Source organism: Falco peregrinus, chromosome 6 (assembly GCF_023634155.1).
Source record: "Falco peregrinus isolate bFalPer1 chromosome 6, bFalPer1.pri, whole genome shotgun sequence".
In the NCBI taxonomy this organism is placed as follows: domain Eukaryota; kingdom Metazoa; phylum Chordata; class Aves; order Falconiformes; family Falconidae; genus Falco; species Falco peregrinus.
The window spans coordinates 16,051,783-16,071,982 of NC_073726.1; the positions used below are offsets into that span (position 1 = coordinate 16,051,783).

General features: G+C 56.2%; 2 protein-coding genes across 4 annotated transcripts; one reads left to right on the forward strand and one right to left on the reverse strand.

The window, feature by feature from the left end:
• The first annotated feature begins 84 nt into the window (after positions 1-84).
• PRMT1 (protein arginine methyltransferase 1) lies at positions 85-6,733 on the forward strand. 3 transcript variants are annotated; one of them, XM_055808693.1, is made up of 11 exons: positions 137-233; positions 1,706-1,759; positions 1,993-2,094; positions 2,895-3,050; positions 3,135-3,198; positions 3,619-3,761; positions 4,116-4,203; positions 4,297-4,412; positions 4,683-4,833; positions 5,348-5,469; positions 5,864-6,733. In XM_055808693.1, exons 1-11 carry the CDS (start codon positions 174-176, stop codon positions 5,945-5,947), a joined length of 1,140 nt encoding a protein of 379 aa, XP_055664668.1. In that variant the 5' UTR covers positions 137-173; the 3' UTR covers positions 5,948-6,733. The 3 variants fall into 3 exon arrangements, with proteins under 3 accessions (XP_055664669.1, XP_055664668.1, XP_055664670.1); XM_055808695.1 differs by lacking the exon at positions 137-233 and adding an exon at positions 1,151-1,171; XM_055808694.1 differs by lacking the exon at positions 1,706-1,759 and having other exon boundaries at positions 85-233.
• Positions 6,734-7,222: 489 nt separating this feature from the next.
• Positions 7,223-10,310, reverse strand: LOC101919458 (reticulocalbin-3). Its single transcript, XM_013305510.3, has 7 exons — positions 10,070-10,310; positions 9,486-9,692; positions 8,910-9,100; positions 8,446-8,618; positions 8,272-8,332; positions 7,785-7,984; positions 7,223-7,451 (listed from the first exon to the last, which is right to left on the reverse strand). The coding sequence occupies exons 2-7, from the start codon at positions 9,689-9,691 to the stop codon at positions 7,344-7,346; spliced, it is 939 nt and encodes a 312-aa protein (XP_013160964.3). The 5' UTR covers position 9,692; positions 10,070-10,310; the 3' UTR covers positions 7,223-7,343.
• Between the last annotated feature and the right edge of the window lie 9,890 nt (positions 10,311-20,200).

Consider the following 20,200-nt stretch of genomic DNA (forward strand, 5'->3'; position numbering starts at 1 on the left):
CAATCGTAGCCCGGCGGGCCCGTCAGCCGCTGCTCCGCGCGGTGGGGGCGGGGCCGGGCGGCGAGCGGCGGCCGTACCGCCCAATGGGCCGCGCCTCTAGCGAGCGACGGCCAATGGGGTGGCGCGGGGGGGCGCTCTCCGCCGCGCCCCCAGTATAAAGGCAGCGGGCGGTGATGGCGGGGGCTGCTCCTCGCGCTCACAAGATGGCGGAGGCGGCGAACTGCATCATGGAGGTGAGCGGGGACCGGGCCCAGGGGATGCTGTAACGGGCCGAGGGGCGTTTTAATGGGGCCGGGGGGGAGCCCTGGAGGAGTCCTGAGGGGCCTATAGTGGCGGCGGCGGTTGGTTAATGGGGCCGGGGTGGGGGCTGTGAGGGGCCTGTAGTGGGGGATGGCGAGGCCTACAATAGGGCCGGGGGGCTCTGAGGGGGCCGAGGTGGGGTTTGGGGGGCCTCGAGGGGGCTCCAGAATTAGCCGCGGGCGGGACTCGTGGAGCCAAGGGGGTCCGTAATGCGCCCGGGGGGGCACATAATGGGGTGAGGGCTCTGTCGTGGGGGCCTAGGGGTCGGTTAATCGGGGGGAGCGGGGGGAGGCGGGCTCCAGGGGGGCCGTAATACTCCGGGGGTCTGGGGATGAGGGGCTCGGGGGGGGGGCGTAATGGTGCTGGGGGTCTATAATGGGTTCGGGGGGAGGGTAATGAGGCTGGGGGGGGGGGAGGGCAAGGAGGGGTCCTGACGCGGGGGGTGGCCTCACGCGCATGTGGGGGGAGGGGCCACGTGGCGGTGGGGCCACGTGGGGGGCCCGGACACCCCCCCCCCCCCCCCCCCCGACACCCCCTCCTCGAGGCCCCTCCCCCGCCACGCGGCTCCCGCCACAGTGGGAACAAAGCGGGGGGGGGGGGGGGGGGGCAATAGGGCAGGGTCTGTCGTGACAGCGGGGACCCTGTTGTGAGGGGCTGAGTTTTGGGGGGGGAGCATGATTGGAGGGGGTCCTGTCGTAATTGGCGGGGGGCAGTGTATTGAGCGGGGCGTGTCGTGATTGGGAGGTCCTATTGTGACAGAGGCGTGACCCAGACCCGTCGTGGGGTAATGGTGGGGTGGACACAGGAGCTGCTGCCCCCCCAAACCTGCCTGTTCCTCTCCCCTGCTGAATGAGCTGCCCCCCACTTTGAGGTCTGGAGCCCCCCTGTAATGGGTTTCTTTCCCCCCTCAAATCACCACTTCCCCCCCTACAGGCCCCCCAAATAGGTTCCTGTCCCTCCCAAATCCTCAGTGCCCCCCAGACAGGGGTCCTCAGTGCCCCCGCAAAATGGGGTCATGAGTCCTCCAAACCCCCTCTGGCCCCCTAAATCAAGGTCCTGAGCCCCCAAACCATCAATGCCCTCCAGATTGAGTCTTGAACCCCAAATCCTCACTGCCCCCTAAAAAGGGTTCCTGAGCCCCCAAACCATCAGTGCCCACCCCAAACCATCACTGCTCCCTAAAATGGGCTCCTGAGCCCCCAAAATCTTCACTGCCACCTGGAATCAGAATCCTTAGACCCCTCCAAGCCTTCAGTGTCCCCTCTAATTTATTCACCACCACCCCAAAGCCCCTACCAGCCCCCCAACGGGCTCTCCTCCCCCCACCATGGGGGCCCCCCCCGGCCTGTTTCGGGGGTCCCCCGGCCTCCCCCGGGGTTGACGTTTCTCCCTTCCTCTCTCCTAGACGTTTGTAGCCACCCTGGCTAACGGGATGAGCCTCCAGACGCCGCTAGAAGATGTAATATCCTTTAAACCCCCCCAAAAAACCACTCCTCCAGGGACTCCCTAAAACTTCCAGGGCCCCCCCAAACCCCTGTACACCCATGCACCCCCTCCCTTGCAGCCCTGTGTATGTGCGAGCAATAGGACTTGGGGGGGGGGATCCCAGGGCTACTGGGGGTGTGTGTCTGATAGGGGTCCCCTCCCTTTTTCCCCTCACCCCCCCCACACCCCTGTGCCCCTCTCCCCCAGGTTTCGTGCCCCCCCGGGGAGAGCAGCACCAAGCCCTCGGCCGAGGAGATGACCTCCAAGGATTACTACTTTGACTCCTACGCCCACTTTGGCATCCATGAGGTACTGGGCACCCTCGCAGAGCACCACAACCGCCCCTGCTCCTGGGGCTGAGGGGGGCTGTGGCACACCCGGGAAGGGGGGTTGGGAGGTGCCCTTCCACCCCCTCTGTGCTCACCAGAGGGGCAGGAGTGGTTTTGTGGGGGGTGCTGTGGGGTCATTAGTGAGTTTGGGGGGGCTGTGGGGTTGTTAGTCCCCCCAAATTTTCTTGGGGGCCCCTCTCCCCATTTCTTTGGCCTGTCCAGTGATGCTGAAGCAGAAGGGTGGTTTGAGCGGGGGACTCGGGACTCTGGGACCTGCTGCTAATCCTGGCTGTCACCCAAGGGATGCTCTAGGGAGATACCATTGGGTGAGGGGTGTCAAGATTTAGGGCCCCAACAAATCTGTACCACTCCCTCATGAGGAGATGCTGAAGGACATGGGAGGCTTGTGTGGGGTGCTAAGGGGGACTGGGGGAGTTTGGGGTTGCAGCCCCCCCCCCCCAGTGCCCCCCTGGGATATTCTGAAGGATGAGGTGGGTTTAGGGGGTGCGGGAGGGGGTTTGTGGACAGCTCAGGGGGGTCTCAAGGCAGCTCAGGAGGGGTTTGGGGGGGTCAGGGGTGGTTTTGAGGTGCAGCCTGCTACCCCCCAGGAGTTGCTGAAGGATGAGGTTGCCTGGGGAGGGACTTTGGGAGTATTAGGAGAGCCCAGGGAGACTCAGGGCAGCTCAGGGGGACTGGGAGGACTTTGGGAAGGTTCAGGGGGGAAGTTGGGGTGCAGGTTCCCCTAATCCTCCCCCCATTGCCTCCCCCCCTCCCACCCAGGAGATGCTGAAGGATGAAGTGCGGACGCTGACCTACCGCAACTCCATGTTCCACAACCGGCACCTCTTCAAGGACAAAGTGGTGCTGGATGTCGGCAGCGGCACTGGCATTCTCTGTATGTTTGCTGCCAAAGCTGGTGCCCGCCGCGTCATCGGGGTGAGCCAGGGGGTCCCTAGGGGGGGTTGGGGGTCTCCATGTGGTTTGGGGGCCTCTGGCTCATCTTTGTGCACCCACCCATAGATTGAGTGCTCCAGTATTTCCGATTATGCCGTCAAGATAGTCAAGGCCAATAAGCTGGACCATGGTGAGAGAACTCCTAAGTGCCCCCCCGGACCCCTAACTGCTCCCCAGATAACCTTGGGACCCCAAACTACTGGCCCTGACCCCCTAAATGCCCCCCAGATACCCCTGGGACTTCTAACTGCCCCCTCAGATCCCCTACCTGGCCCCCCAATTTCTTTCTAGTCCCTCTAACTGCCCTGCTTGGTTCCTAACTGCACTTCAAATAACTGCAGGACCCTTAAGTACCTCCGTGACCCCCTGAAGTGCCACCCAGTTATACCCTGAGCCCCCTAACTGCCCTCCTGAGACCCTCTGGGTCACATAAGTGCCCCCAAAACTGTCCGGTTTCCCTAACTGTTGCTCTGGTTACTCCAGCTGCCCCCCATCAGCCCCCCCAAGCTGTTCGCTCCCTGACTACTCCTTTTCTTACCTGCCCCCACAGTGGTCTCTATTATCAAAGGGAAGGTGGAGGAGGTGGAACTGCCAGTGGAGAAGGTCGACATCATCATCAGCGAGTGGATGGGCTACTGCCTCTTCTACGAGTCCATGCTCAACACAGTCATCTACGCTCGTGACAAGTGGCTGGTCAGTCTGGGGAGGCCTTGGGATGCCCCCTCCAACCCCCCTCCATGGCCCCCCATCCCTCTGCAGCTCCCACAAATCCACCTCATTCCATACAGTCCCAGCATCTGCAGAGTCTGGGGGGAGGCCTGGAGCCACCCAGGAACCTCCTCGATCCCCCAAACGGCCCTCGCCTCCCCCCCCAAATCTCCATGTCTATCACCCTCATCCACGTGCACAATGAGTGGCTGCTGAGACCGGGGAGCCCCCTGGAACCCTCCCCAGACCCCACAGACTGCCCTCAGCCCTTCCCAGCCAGATTTTGGGGACACCCAGTCCCTCCCCTGGCTGCGCTGACCCCCACCATGTGTCCCCCAGACCCCTGACGGCCTCATCTTCCCTGACCGGGCAACGCTCTATGTGACAGCCATAGAAGACCGGCAGTACAAGGACTACAAGATCCACTGTGAGTAGAGGAACAAGGGGGGTTTGGGGGGGGGTCCAGGGGGAACCTTGTGTGCCCCCCACCCCCCGCCATGGCCATTTTAACCCCCTGCAGGGTGGGAGAACGTCTACGGCTTTGACATGTCCTGCATCAAGGACGTGGCCATCAAGGAGCCCCTTGTCGATGTGGTGGACCCTAAGCAGCTTGTTACCAATGCCTGCCTCATTAAGGTGGGTTTGGGGGGGTCACAGGGGACCTCCCCAACCCCTTTGGGAGGGTCACAGGCTGGCTTAGCGCTTTGTTATCCCCAGAGTGGGGTGTGGGGGGGCTCCCTGTGGTTCCCCTGGCTGTGGGAGGCAGGTTTGGGGGTTCTGGTGCCCCTCCAGAAAGCCAAGCAGGGAGATTTGGGTGTGCCTCCTGCCCCCCACCCCCCCTCCCCCCACCCCCCAGGAGGAGGCTGTGTGGGGACCCGCGCCTGCCACGTGCCCCCTGCCCTGCAGGAGGTGGACATCTACACGGTGAAGGTGGAGGAGCTGACCTTCACGGCACCCTTCTGTCTCCAAGTCAAGCGCAACGACTATGTGCACGCGCTAGTGGCGTACTTCAACATCGAGTTCACGCGCTGCCACAAGCGCACGGGCTTCTCCACCAGTGAGTGGGGGGGGCGGGGCCTGCCGCGGGGGGGCGGGGCCAGCAGCAGGTTTCTGTCGCTAACCCTGCTGCTGCAAGCAAACCAGCTTCACCAGTGGAGCAGGGTGGGGCATCCCCTTGGGGCGGGGCCAGCCGCAGAAGGGGCGGGACCACCAGCAGGGCCCTATCGGGTTCATCTGCTGTGGGCAGGTGTGGAACCAAGGACCTCGGGGGTGTGTCTTAGCCGAAAGGGCGGGGCCAAACGCTCAGTGTCATGGAGGGGTGTTCCCCTTGGAGCAGGGGGTGTGGCCTGTGGGGAGGTGGGGCAGGATCAGGGGCGTGGCCAGCAAAGGGGGTAGTGCCTCAGGGTGGGTGTGGCTAGTGCTGGTGCTAAGCAGGCAGTCCGGTGCTGCCCTGTGGGTTTGGGGGGTCACCGGGGGGGTCTGCTCACCCCAGGGGCCTCCACGTGTGTCCCTGTGGGGTGTCCCCTGACCCCCAGAGGTGTCCCCCCACGGCATCCCTGCGGTGTCCCCAGGCCCCGAGTCTCCCTACACACACTGGAAGCAGACTGTGTTCTACATGGAGGACTACCTCACCGTCAAGACTGGGGAGGAGATCTTTGGCACCATCACCATGAAGCCCAACGCCAAGAACAACGTGAGCGGGGGGACCTCGGGGATATGGACAGGGCTTTTGGGCATGGGGGAGGGCCTTGGGGACAATGGAGGAACTTTGGAGAGGATCTTGGCAATACTAGGAGGGCCTTGGGGACATTGGGGAGGGCCTTGGGGACAACAGAGGAGCATTGGAGAGGACCTTGGGGCAACCAGTGACCTTGGGGACAAGGGCAGGGCCTTGGGGACACTGGGGGGAGGCTGGAAGCTCTGGTGGTCTTCACCGTCTCCATGAACCCAGTGCTAAATACAATGTGGGACATTGCAGGGGCGCCTTGGGGACAGAGGGTGTCCCTTTGGGTTTGGGGGGCCCTCTGAGAGGTGGAGGGACCCCCCTCATGTTTTGGGGGACGCCTGACCCCTCTGTTCCTCTGCAGCGTGACCTTGACTTCACCATCGACCTGGACTTCAAGGGGCAGCTCTGCGAGCTCTCCTGCTCCACTGACTACCGCATGCGCTAGGGTGGGGGCCTGGCACCCCCGAAATGGGGAGGGGGCACCCCCACAATGGGACACCCCTCCTCCCATCAAACCAAGGGACCTCCCTCAGCCTGGGGGTGTGTGGTGGCATCCCCATGTCCCTGTGGAGGGCTTCAACACACACACACACACACACACACACACACACAAATCCAGGGGGGGTTCCCCCAAATCGCCCCCCTGACACTATAGGTGGGGTCCTGTAGCCCTGCCCCCCCCCCCTTGTCACTGGGGAGTCCCCAAATACCTTTCCTGTTGCCACAGGGGGCTGCCCCAAATTCTTGCCCCTGCTGGGGGAGCAATGTGTGTCCCCCATGAACCCCCATGGCCCTGGGGTGGTCTCCTGTGTCACCTCCCCAGTAAAGGGGGGTCCTGGGGAGGGGGGCTCATGTTAGGGGAAGCCCCCACTTGTCTTTGGGGGTTTCCAAGTGTTGTCCCTCCCTGACTTGGGAGGGGTCCTGTGATTTTGGGGGTGGGGGGCTCTCCCTCTTGGTGGGGGGGCACGGTCCCCAGTGTCCCCTCATGGATCTTCTCAGCTGCCCCCCCCCCCCCCATGTTTGGGGGGGGTGGGAGGGTCCCTGTTGCCATCCCATCCCATCCTGTTCCCTGCCCCCAGCCTCCCCCAGCCCTGGGTTCCTTTGGGGGGAGCCAGTTTTGTGGGGCTGTGGCAGGGGGGCCCCTTGTGTCCCATCTTCCCCTCCCCCCCCCCTTTCGTAAGTTATGTTTTTATATGGGGCTGTTGCTGAGGAATAAATGCAGCTGAACGGGGCTGGTGTCACACAGGGGGGCCTACTTCCAGGTGGGGGTCCCCAGTCTCATCAGGGAGGGTTCCCTGTTCTGGGGGGTGTGTCTTGCTTTCACCTGGGGGTCCCGGGGTGGGGTGGGGGGCATGGGGTCAAATGTCCCCTGCTGTTGGTGGTAGGTTCCCACATGTCCCTGAGGGGGATGGGGGAGTGTCATTGCTGTCACCCAGGGGTTCCTAATGTCACTTGGGTGACCCCAGGGTATAGTCACCTAAGGTGGTCCTGGAGGGTGGGGGGGGTGGGTGTCCCCACTGTCCCTTGGGGGTTCCATAATGTCACCTGTGGGTCTTGTGTCCTGGGGTGGGGATGTGTCCCAGCTGTCCCTGGAGTGGCTCAGTATCCTGGGGCTACCCCCCATCACCTGAGAGTGATCCAGGTGGTCCCACGTGTCCCCGGGTGTCCCCACAGTGCCCCTGTTGTCACCTGGGGGGATCCCCATCACAGCTGGGGCAGCTTGTGGGGGTGGGGGAGTTACTCCCCCGCATCTTTATTCCCTGCACAGATGGTGCCCCTGACCCCCAAGTGTCCTTTTGTGTTGTCCCCCGCCACTGGGGGGTCCCAGCATCCCGGGGGGGTCACAGCTCGTCGTGGGGGCGCTCCAGGTCCTGCCCGTAGTTGGTGGCCTGGCTACCCACGAACATCTGCCAGTTGCCCAGGATCTCAGCCTTGGTCAGCTGGCCATCCTGGGGGAGGGGCGGGTCATGGCCCACCCATCCCCACAGCATCCAGCTGTTGGCACCCAGGCCCTCCGCTCCCCCAACTCTGGGAGGGATTCAGGTGTCCCGGGTGTTCCCATCCCCCATCCATGGGGCACCCAGCCTCTTCCCCTCTCCCACAGGGACCTATGGGTGCTCCCCTACCCCGCTCTGGGGGTACCCAGCCTCTCCCCCCTCCGCCAGGGACCTATGGGTGCTTCCCCTACCCCACCCTAGGGGTACCCAGCCTCCCCCCCTCCCCCAGGGACCCATAGGTGCAGGCCCCCATTTCCTCTACCCGGGGGGGGGGGGGTGTGTCACCTTGTCAACGTCCGAGTGGTGCAGGAGGTGGGCAGCCTCCACCCCTGCCCAGTCAGGGCTGGGGGGCCGCAGCCAGTGCCCCACCTCGGAAGGGTCCAGGCGCCCATCCCCGTCCCGGTCCCGTGCCTGCACAAACTGCACTCGCTCCTCCTGCACCCACTGGGGTTCCGGGGTGCCTGGGGTGCCTGTGTACAGCTCCGCTGCAGGGGGGACCCCCGTCAGGGTGGGCCCGGGCAGCCAGGGACCCAGAGGTGCGGGACACGTGGGACCCCAGGGCCCGGGCATCCAGGGACCCAGAGGTTGAGGACCTGAGGGGTCTGCGCCATCCACCACCCCCCAGAGGGACCCAAGGTTGCAGACAGCCAGGAGGTCAGGGCTAAGGCTAATTAAGAACCCAGGTGTCCTGGCCTGGGGTTAATTAGTGACCCGGGGGGTCTGGGCCACCCACCCCTCCTCCCCAGAGAAGGACCTGGGGATCCAGGCTCACCGATGTACTCGTCCACCTGGACGAAGCCATCTCCATCCTTGTCCATGTCCTCCATAGTCTCCTGGAAAACAAGGGGGGGGGGGGGCTGCTCTATGACTCCCTGACCATTCCTGCCTTAAAAAGGGGGCCCAGGCATCCAGCTCACCGCCCCCCCTCTGTGCAGGGGTCCCTGACCGTCACCACGAGGGGCCTCATGTGCTCGAAGTCCTCGGGATGGAGGAACGCAGCAAATTCCGTGCGGTTGGCGCCACCGTCCCCATCCTTATCAGCTGCCCGGAACCGCCGCTCGTCTCGCGCCAGCAGCTGACGATATGTCTCGGGGTGCTGCGTCCCCTCAAAGTCATCCTCTGTGGGGAGAGGGGGGGTCTTCAGCGAGGGAGCCAGGCATCCAGGAGACCCCCAGAACCTCCCCCAAGTGGACCCACACTTCTAGGAGACCCCATAACCCCCCCCCCCGCCCAGGGGATCAGGCAGCCAGGAAACAGCATCCCCCAACCCCCACCCAAGGGACACATGGGCACTCTCTGAGGGGACCCAGGCATCTGGGAGGACCCCCCCCCCATGCCCCCACCCAGGGGACTCAGGCATCCAGTCCCAGCCCCCCTCCCCCCGGGTGGTACTTCGTCCTCCCGCCTCACCGGGGTGTCCATAGGCCTCTCGCCGATATTCGTCCCATGTCACGATGCCGTCACTGTCACGGTCATAGCGCTGCCAGCCCCGGCGCAGACTCTCCTCCCGTGCCCGCCGCTGCGTCCGCTCGATCCAGCCCCGCAGCTCCTCTGTTGTCACCGCGCCATCCCCGTCCCCATCGATCAGACCCACAAGCAGCCTGGGGGGGGGAAGGGAGGGTTCAGGAGCCCCCAAACACCACCCAACGTGATATAGCCCAAAATGGGCACAGAGTGCCCCAAAACTGACCTTAAATGGCAAAAATGGGCCCAAGACTGGCCTTAATTGCCCCCCATGTTGGCCCCTATGGGTGGGCTGTGTCAGGGGAGGTTTGGGTCTGGGGGCACCTGGGTTCCTCAGGGTCCCCCGGGTGTCTGGGTACTCGGGTGAGGGGCACTGGGCGGGCCCTGGGTGCTCCCAGACTTCTGGGTCCGGGAATAGTGGGGGTCCTGGGTCCCCCCCTGCCGCCCACAGGCCACCTGGCTCCTCCAACCCCCTAAATGTCTGGATTGGGGGACAGTGGGGGTCCCCCCCAGCCCCCCTACCCCAGGCGGCGCTGGCTCTCAGATGGCGAGAGCTGGTCGAAGGTTCGAGCCTCCTCTGGCCCCAGAAAAGCCTCGTGGTCGTAGGCGAAGCCATCAGCGTGGTCGTGGTGGGCTCCCCCCAGGTCCCGGGGCAGCCCCCGCTCGGGGGGGTGGGAGCCCCCCACCAGCCACAGCGCTGCCAGGCACAGCCACCCCCCCCGCAGCATCCTGGGGGCACGGGAGGGTCAGCGGCCCGCGATGTCCCCAAACCGACCAGAAATGGCCCCAAACCGACCCACAGCAGCTGGGCCCAGCCCCCCACCACACAGCTGCCTCTCGGAGCCCTCCAAACCCCTCAGAACCCCTCCACCACCCCTCCAGCTCTCTAGGACTCGAACCAGCCCCCTACCCAGACCCTCAGCACCTCCCCCTCGCAAATGCCTCTGAGATCCCAGCACCCCCCCAAACGCCTCCAAGCCCCCACCTGGACCCGCCCCCCCCCTCGCAGACCCCCCGCACGCCGCCAAGCCCCTCGGAGACCTCCCCGGAACCCCTCAGGACTCCCCCAACCCCAACTCCTCCATGACCCTCCTGGACCCCCCCACCTCGCCCCGGCCCGTCTGGGGGGTCCTGCTGCTCCCGCGCACCGAGCCTTGCCCCCTCGCCGCCCTACCGACCAATCAGAGGCCGCCCTTCCCACGTGGGGACAGCCGGCTACGCGCGGATTGGCTGCCGCCCGCCACGTTGCTGCAGGGGGAAGTTCTTGTGTCCGAAAAACGGAGTTTCTAACCCCAAAAGAGGGCGGGGACGTGCTGACGATGCTGGGCTGTACTGCGTGTCGGACTAAAGCAGGCTGTGCCTATACTGGGCCTTACTGGTGTGTACTGGAACGTACAAGGCTGAAGAGACTGGTGCTGGGCCAGAGTGGGCTATACTGGGCTTTACTGGGGACTGGAACGTAGGAGGCTGTGCCTATAGTGGGCCAGAGTGGTGTCTACAGGAACGTACGACGCTGAAGAGACTTGTGCTGCGCCAGAGTGGGCTATAGTGGGCTGTACTGGGTGCTGGAACATAGGAGGCTGTGCCTATACTGGGCCGGAGTGGTGTGTACTGGAACGTACGATGCTGAAGAGACTTGTGCTGGGCTATACTGGGCTATACTGGCCTGTAGTGGGTGCCGGAGCGTAGCAGGCTGTGCCTATACTGGGCCGGAGTGGTGTGTACTGGAACATACGAGGTTGAAGAGACTGGTGCTGGGCCAGATTTAGCTATACTGGGCTATACTGGGTGCTGGAATGTAGCAGGCTATGCCTATACTGGGCCAGACTGGTGTATACTGGAACATATGAGTCTGAAGAGACTTGTACATGGCTATACTGAGATGTATTAGATGAAGGACTGCAGCAGGCTGTGCCTATACTGGGCTGCACTGGTGTGTACTGGAATGTACGAGGCTGAAGATACTTGTGCTGGGCCAGAATGGGATATACTGGGCCGTACTGGGGGCCTGACTGTAGCAGGCTGTGCCTATACTGGGCTGGAGTGTTGTGTACAGGAACGTACGAGTCTGAAGAGACTTGTGCTGGGCTGGAGTGGGCTATACTGGGCTTTACTGGGTGCCGGAACATAGGAGGCTGTGCCTATACTGGGCCGGAGTGTTGTGTACTGGAACGTACAAGGCTGAAGAGACTTGTGCTGGGCCAGAATGGGCTATACTGGGCTGTACTGGGTGCTGGAACATAGGAGGCTGTGCCTATACTGGGCCAGACTGGTGTATACTGGAACATATGAGTCTGAAGAGACTTCTGCGGGGCTATAGTGGGCTGTACTGGGTGCCGGACTGTAGCAGGCTGTGCCTATACTGGGCCGGAGTGGTGTGTACTGGAACGTACAAGGCTGAAGAGGCTTGTACGTGGCTATATGGGCTATACTGTGCTCTACTGGGTGCCGGAGTGTAGCTGGCTGTGCCTATACTGGGCTGGAGTGGTATGTACTGGAACATACGAGGCTGAAGAGACTTGTGCTGGGCCAGAGTGGGCTGTACTGGGTGCTGGAACATAGGCGGCTGTGCCTATACTGGGCCGGAGTGGTGTGTACTGGAACGTACGAGGCTGAAGAGACTTGTGCTGGGTCAGAGTGGGCTATACTGGGCTGTACTGGGTGCCGGAACGTAGCAGGCTGTGTCTATACTGGACCGGAGTGCTTTATATATGGAACGTATGGGTCTGAAGAGACTTCTGCCTGGCTATACTGGGCTTTTTTCAGTGCTGGACTGTAGCAGGCTGTGCCTATACTGGGCCAGACTGGTGTCTACTGGAACGTACGAGGCTGAAAAGACTTGTGCTGGGCCAGAGTGGGCTATATTGGGCCATACTGGGGGCCACAGTGTAGCAGGCTGTGCCTATACTCGGCCGTACTGGTGTGTAGTGGAAGGTACTCGGCTGAAGAGACTTTTGCTGGGCCAGAGTGGGCTATACTGGGCTGTACTGGGTGCTGGAACGTAGCAGGCTGTGCCTATACTGGGCCAGACTGGTGTATACTGGAACATATGAGTCTGAAGAGACTTCTGCGGGGCTATAGTGGGCTGTACTGGGTGCCGGACTGTATCATGCTGTGCCCATACTGGGCAGGAATGGTGTGTACAGGAACGTACGAGGCTGAAGAGACTTGTGCTGAGCTAGAGTGGGCTATAGTGGGCTGTACTGGGTGCCGGAACGTAGGAGGGAATGCCTATAGTGGGCCAGACTGGTGTATACTGGAACATACGAGTCTGAAGAGACTTCTGCGGGGCTATAGTGGGCTGTACTGCAGACCGGACTGTAGCAGGCTGTGCCTATACTGGGCCGGAGTGGTGTGTAGTGGAACATACGAGGCTGAAGAGACTTGTGTTGGGCCAGAGTGGGTTATACTGGGCTGTACTGGGTGCCGAAGTGTAGCAGGCTGTGCCTATACTGGGCCGTACTGGTGTATACTGGAACGTATGAGGCTGAAGAGACTTGTGCTGGGCCAGATTTGGCTATACTGGGCTGTAGTGGGTGCCGGAGTGTAGCAGGCTGTGCCTATACTGGGCCAGAGTGGTGTGTACTGGAATGTACTAAGCTAAAGAGACTTGTGGTGGGCTATACTGGGTTATACTGGGCTGTACTGGGTGCCGGACTGTAGCAGGCTGTGCCTATACTGGAGTTGTGTGTACTGGAATGTACGTGGCTTAAGAGACTTGTGCTGGGCCAGAGTGTGCTATACTGGAGACCGGATTGTAGCAGGCTGTGCCTGTACTGGGCTGTACTGGTGTGCGGCGAATGAAGAGACGGGACTCAGCTTGATGCAAGCAAGTTGTCCATTTATTAGTGATTTTCTTACAATTATATATGTTTCTACCTTCTACATATTACACACTGATTGGTTAAATCTTAAGCGTAAAAAACACTGATTGGTTGATATTTAAGGCACACCGTTAGAATGATAGGAACTTACTAGTTTACCTTGACATAGCAACAATTTCTATTCCAAAAAAAGGGAGTTTCTTTCTACGCGTCTTTCTTGATTAACAAAGTTACATATCGGCGCCATCCGTTCCCTTATCTGGCTACTTGTTTCTCTGTCCGGCTGGTTGCCTCCTCAACTGTAGCGGCTCAGGGGTCTGCAGTTAGCTTGTTCCTTTGTTCCCAGGGCTTGTGCCCTACAAGTTCTATCAAGTCTCTATTCATCAGGCTATCAGTACTTGGACTCTTGTCCTTGAGGCCTTGTCCTACATCTCCCCCTTCCTGTTGCACAAAAAGAACCCCTGAAATTGAACGAGTTATTAATTTTTGTAAGCATTGTAAAAGACAAGGTATAAGTAATAAAACAAACAAAAAAGCAACTAAAGCATATATAATCATCTTCACTAAACTTCTTAACCATCCTGAAATGCCCCAACCACTAAACAGTTTATCTAACCAATCCCAAGTATCACTTTGTTGAAGATGAGAAACTCCATCCTTCAATCTTTGGATGCTAGCATGAATTGATTCCGAATGATCTGAAAGGTTCATGCAACACATCCCTTCAAACTCTTCACAACCATGACCTTGTGCCAGAAGCAAAAAATCTATTGCAGCTCTATTTTGTAATGTTGCGTGGCGAACACTATCAACATCTAATAAAGGACCAGACAGGGCGCTGCTTGTGGCATTAGTTTGTTTGGCAAGCCAACAGCCAAGCTTATCTAATGTTGCTAGAGCCTTTCCTGCAGCAGCTCCAGGCAACAGAAGAGATGCAATAAAGCATTGGCCAAAGGACCAAAATTGCATGTTATCATCACAATCAGAGGCAAATGCATGAACGCCACGCTTTGTCCTTCGAGAGTAGCGATGTTGTAAAATCACGGATGTGTTAGGAGTCAGGACGGAAAGTCGCCCTAAGCTACACGGACTTCCTTTTATATGAGAAGGAATGACAGGCCATGCTCGATCACCACAAATAAAAAATACTCCAGCAGGTAGTGAGAGCGGAGTATTGCTAGATTTAGACAAGTTATTAGCAGTGTAATTACACCAGATACTTGCATTTCTAAAACCAGGATGAATAGGGGAAACGTCCCATGCCCTAGATTGATTCTTTCCCGTGTAGTTAAATTTTATGCAAAAATCAATTTTTACTGAACCAAGGAGTTCAATTTCCTGTGGTTCCAGAGTAGCCAGTGGGAGATGGGGTATCCATACATCCCAATTGTCTGTCACATTTTTTGATACGTTTTTTGGGTGGGTTTTTATCTATTAAAGAACAATTTAAAAAATTGAAAACATACAATGCTTTCTGTAACCGTTCCTCTGGAATAGCCATTCCCATTCCCCCTTTTTGTTGTTGTAATAGACGTTTTAGAGACTGATGAGACCGTTCAATGAGAGATTGACCAGTGGGGGAATGAGGAATGCCAGTAATATGAGTTATACCCCATAGGGCAAAAAAGGCTTTTATAGTTGTTGAAACATAAGCTAGACCATTATCTGTCTTTATCTTTGAGGGAATACCCAAAGTAGCAAAAGCACGCATTAAATGTCCACAAACATCTCGTGCCTTTTCTCCTGTGTGACAAGAGGCAAACAAGGCACCTGAAAATGTATCAATGGAGGAGTGGATATATTTAAGGTTACCAAATTCAGAATAATGTGTGACATCTGTTTGCCATAACTGTAGGCTTTGTAATCCTCTAGGGTTAACTCCTGCAGCAATTGATGGGAAAGAATGTTTTTGACAATCGGGACAGACAGCAATAATATTTGATGCTTGTTGAGAAGTAAGGTCAAACTGTCGTTTAAGAGCTCCAGCATTTTGATGGAAAAAAGAGTGACTTCGTTTAGCTTGTGCAATACGGTCTGGCAGTACTTGAACTGGTAACATCAATAGATCAGCTCGTCGATTGCCTTCTGCAAGAAAACCAGGTAGTGAGGTGTGAGATCTAATATGCATAACAAAATAAGGCGCAGATCGAGAGTCCAAAAGGAAAATAAGTTCCTGTAACAGGGTAAAAAGTTGTGGATGTGGAACATTCCGCAGCACAGAAGCTGCAGCTCGTGTAACAATACCTGCAACATAAGCTGAATCAGTAACAAGGTTGAGTGGTACATTCCATTTTCGGAAAATGCGAACAACTGCATTCAGTTCTAGTATTTGAGGTGAACCGGAGACTGTCTCTATGTCCGAGTCCCATCGTCTCCATTGATCATCCCACCATAGGAGAACAGATTTATGTGATTTGCCTGATCCATCTGTAAACACAGTAAGTGCCTGTAAGGGTTGTTCACTTCTTTTGGGTTTTAACATCAGACGAAAGTCAATGTTAAACAGTTTGTGTGAAGGTGGATGAGAAGTTATTTGACCTGTATAGTCAGCAAGTGCCATAACAAAGGTGTCTGATTGCTGATAAAGCCATTGTAAGTATACTGTTGTTATTGGTAGACAAATACAGACAAAATCCTTCCCTGATAAGGTTAACAGGCGTGATCTAGCTTTAACAATCAGAGAGGCAAACATTTCATGTTGTGTCAAAATAGTTTTTGTAGACTGGTTAGGTAAAAAGATCCATTCAATAATTAACAAGGGGTCTGAGTTCTGAAGGTCCCATTGAAATATCAGGGCATGAGGCTGTCGTGCGGGGTTTAAAATAATCAAGTAAAAAGGTAGTTCAGGGGCCCATCGGTGGGCCTGTCCAGAAGCGATAGCTGAGGCAACCTTTTGTAAAGATGTATCTGCTTCAGAGTTAAGATTACGTGGAGAACAAAGATTAGTGTCCCCTTTTAGGAGTTCAAACAGAGGACCCAAGTCTGTATTAGAAATTCCCAATAGTGGTTGAACCCAATTTATTGTTCCCAGTAATTTTTGTGCATCATGCATGTTTCTTACATTGGTATTGATCTGCAATGGTTGAGGAACAATAGTTTGTGCTCTTATTCGCCAGCCCAGATATTTCCAAGGGGGAAACTTCTGGACCTTTTCTGGTGCTATACAGACACCTGCTGAATTCACAGCATCTGTGACAAGGGCTACAGCTTTCTCCATGACTTCATGATGTTGTGCTGCCACTAAAAGGTCATCCATATAATGATACAATAACACAGTAGGCACAGCACTTTGGACAGGACTGAGTATTTTCGCGACATACCATTGACACATTGTAGGGCTATTTTTCATACCTTGTGGCAGTACAACCCACTGATATCTCTGCAACGGAGCTTGCATGTTGATGCTTGGAATTGAAAAGGCAAATTTCGGGGCATCATCTGGATGTAACGGGATACTGAAAAAACAATCTTTAAGGTCTATGACAGTTAGATGCCAGTGTCGAGGGATCATAGTCGGGGACGGGAGCCCGGGTTGGAGGGCTCCCATATCTTCCACAGCATCATTAATTTTTCTGAGATCATGGAGCAAGCGCCACTTGCCAGTTTGTTTTTTAATAACAAAAACTGGTGAATTCCATGGGCTAGTAGAAGGTACAATGTGTCCTTGGGACAGTTGTTCTGAGACTAAGTTTTGAAGTGCGCGAAGTTTTTCCAAAGGAAGGGGCCATTGATCCACACAAATAGGAGCATCAGTTTTCCAGGTTATTTTTAGGGTGTTGCGCACTTCAATGGCCCTATCTAAAAATGTGTTTGGATAGTCATTCCCCATTGTGACAATGCATCACGTCCCCACAAAACCATAGGGACTGGTAGCACAAAAGGTTTAACAGAAGCCACATGTCCCTCTGGTCCTTGAATTCGAATTAGTTCCAAACTCTGACGACTGTTACCAGTCCCCCCCATCCCAGCCAGTGTCTGAGAGACATTAGTCAGTGGCCATTGTGGAGGCCATTTGGCTTGAGAAATTACTGGGACATCAGCTCCGGTGTCAATGATTCCATTTAGTGCTATTTGTTGGTCATTGTAAATAAGGGTACACTGATACATAGGTCGCTGTGGAGAAATAGATTGTACCCACAAAATGTGAGGTAACCCTGTGGATCCAAAACCTCCTCTCCTCTGCGGAGGATGATCAGTGATAAGAGAGCTTACTCTTGCCGGAATCAGAATCAATTGCGCTATTCGACTACCCTGAGCTATTGTACAAGGTGGAAATGGAGTCCATGCCATGATTTTGATTTTGTCCACACTGTCAGAGTCAATAACACCTGGTAAAACAAAGAGACCAGACAATGTTGCGGAAGATCTACCAATTAACAGAGCTTGTGTATCGGGGGGTAATGGTCCTTTGACATTTGTTGATAATAAATGAACCGAGGAATCGAGCAGTGTTACTGTGTGTGAGGTTGCCAGGTCCAGTCCGGCACTGCCTGAGGTTGCTGGACAGGGACTTGAGGTGTCGGTGCTTCTCTCTGAGGTTGTTGAAATGTCAGCTGTGGCACTTGTGTCTGCGCGCGTTGCTGCCCCGCGCTCCGCGGTCGGTTTCCCTGTATCGGTTGTCCCCGGAAGTCATACTTAGATCGACATTGATTAGCATAAGGACACCCTTTCCGACATTTCGGACAAACTCCAGGACCAGGAGGTTGTTGTCTATTCCCTGCAGCCCGAGCAAGACAATTTCTCTTTAAATGACCAGGCTTACCACAACCATAGCAATTCCCCACACCATGCATCGCTGCAAAAGCAGCAGCCATAGCTTCAAACTTATGGTCAACCATACCGATTCAGTTACATGCTTCCACCATTTCCATCAAAGTGGGGTTCGGGTTGGGAAGAGACTTCAGTAGCCTTTTACAATCAACATTAGTATTTTCAACAGCTAGTTTTGTTAACAATATATCCCGAGCTTCCGCATTATCTACTTGACGTTCCAAAGCCTGTTTTAGTCTATCAATAAACTGCATATAAGGTTCTCGAGACTCCTGAGTGATGTTAGTAAAAGCTTTTTGTGGCTTTTGTACGTCAGGAACCTGGAAAAAAGCCTTTTTCGCCTCTTCTCTAATTGCCTCGAGAGCCGCACGGGGGCAGTGTTGAGCCTCCGCTACCGGATCAGCATGTGCCCCGGTGCCCGTACGATGCTCTATTGTCAGTGCAGCTAATGCAGCATCATTATGATTGACATACGTGAGCAGGAGTGCTTGCAGTCCCCCTCTCCAATGCGACTCCCACAACGTGTACTGAGTCGGGGTTAGTAGCAATCGTGCTAAAGATTTCAAATCATGAGGAGTCATGACATAAGTATCAAACACAGGAGATAACAGACTTGTAAAATAGGGAGAAGAAATACCATGTTCCGTAACCGTGCGGCGCAGTTCTTTAACAACCGAAAAAGAAAGAGCCTCCCATCGTGCTCCCCCTGCCCGACCCTGAGAATACAAGACCGGAGCAACTATAGTTTTAGCCATTTCTAAATCCCCCTCCTTTAAGGCTTGTTTCTTTATTTTTGCCCACACATCACGCAGATCAGGAGGGTATAAATCAGGTTCTTGTTCAGGGTCTACCGGTCCCGGGTCAAAGGGGTCTTCTTCTGGCAGATACTCCACTGCATTAACACCCAGGGGGTTAGAGCACTGTGATTTGGAGGCTGATAAGGAAAGGGCTATAGGAGTTTGCGACTCCTCCTCCTCTCCTTCCTCTGCCTTTTCTTTTTGTGCTTTCATAGTCTCAAAAATAACTCTCCATGAAGAGAGCAGACGGTGGGACTCCGTATTGCCTTTTGTCACAGAATCCCACAATTTCACCCCTGTCTCGTCCCAAAGTTCCCGCGTGAAAATTGTAGTTGCAGTCACTGCAGGCATATTTACTTGCACCCACTTAAGCATTGCTTTAAGGTCATGCTCAGAAATACTTTTCTTATGTTTGTTAAGGAGACCTTTCATAAGCTCATATACGTCTCTTTCTGGGGATGAAACCTGATTCCCCATTACGGATTTCCCACAGCTCACCTCTCAACTCCGGAGGGATTTCTGGCCGGCCGGCTCCCACTTCCTTTAAGCGGATCATTCAAAGTTCTGTGGGATTCGCTGCATGTCGCTCAGTTAGGCGATTCGAGAGTCCCTCCACGTCAGATCCTTCACCGGATCACGGAGGGGTCACCAATTTGCGGCAAATGAAGAGACGGGGTGCAGCTTGATGCAAGCAAGTTGTCGGTTTATTAGTGATTTTCTTACAATTATATAAGTTTATACCTTCTACATATTACACACTGATTGGATAAATCTTAAGCGTAAAAAACACAGATTGGTTGATATTTATGGCACACCGTTAAAACAATAGGAACTTATTAGTTTACCTTGACATAGCAACAATTTCTATTCCAAGGTTAGGGAGTTTCTTTCTACGTGGCTTTCTTGATTAACAAAGTTACATATCGGCGCCATCCGTTCCCTTATCTGGCTACTTGTTTCTCTGTCCGGCTGGTTGCCTCCTCAACTGTAGCGGCTCAGGGGTCTGCAGTTAGCTTGTTCCTTTGTTCCCAGGGCTTGTGCCCTACAAGTTCTATCAAGTCTCTATTCATCAGGCTATCAGTACTTGGACTCTTGTCCTTGAGGCCTTGTCCTGCAGTCCCACACAGGAAGGGCTTTGGGGTGGCTCTCCAAAAGAGGCCAGCGGGTTCTGTGGTGATCAGGCAAGCGAAGCAGCCAGCACTTTGCTTCTGTGTGACAGTCTCCTCGATCCCCCCTGCTCTCCAATTGCCATCCTTATACGTGCCCCTCACCTTCCCTGGCTCCTCCCTTTCTCAGCCCTGCTCTCCTCCCAGAAACGGGGCCAACCCCGCTTCTTTTGCCCCGCCATGCTCCCAGGTTTGCCCCATCTGTCAACACACGCGGTCTTTGGGTGCTCTTAGCTAGGTCACCTCGGACTTGCGTGCCATTACTGGACGGGCTTGCCTGGCTACTGCTGTCCCTGCCAGAGTCCTCTCCTCCAAGTCACCCCAAGCTCTTCCTTCAAGCAGCTGTGAAGCGTGGCCACCTCTGACGGCATTCCCCGCTAGCCACCTGCCAAACATGGTGCTGGAAGAGCAGAGTTTCCCCAGCACACAAGTTGTCTTCTCCAAGGCCGCCTTCTGCCTGCTCTCAGCAGACCCATGGGAGCCGGCAGCAGGTCCCTTTTCAAAACACAAAGCAGCCTTGAGCCCGCTTGCTTGGAGGCCCGGTTCTGGGGCCTAGGAAGCCGGGCTGCGCCTCAAGTGCCTTGAGAGCAGCTCTTCCGCTTTCAGGCAGAGCCTGCGTGGTCCTCCTCCTCGGGACCCGGTTGCTCCCTCCGCTCTGTGCCTTACGCCTCGCCACACAA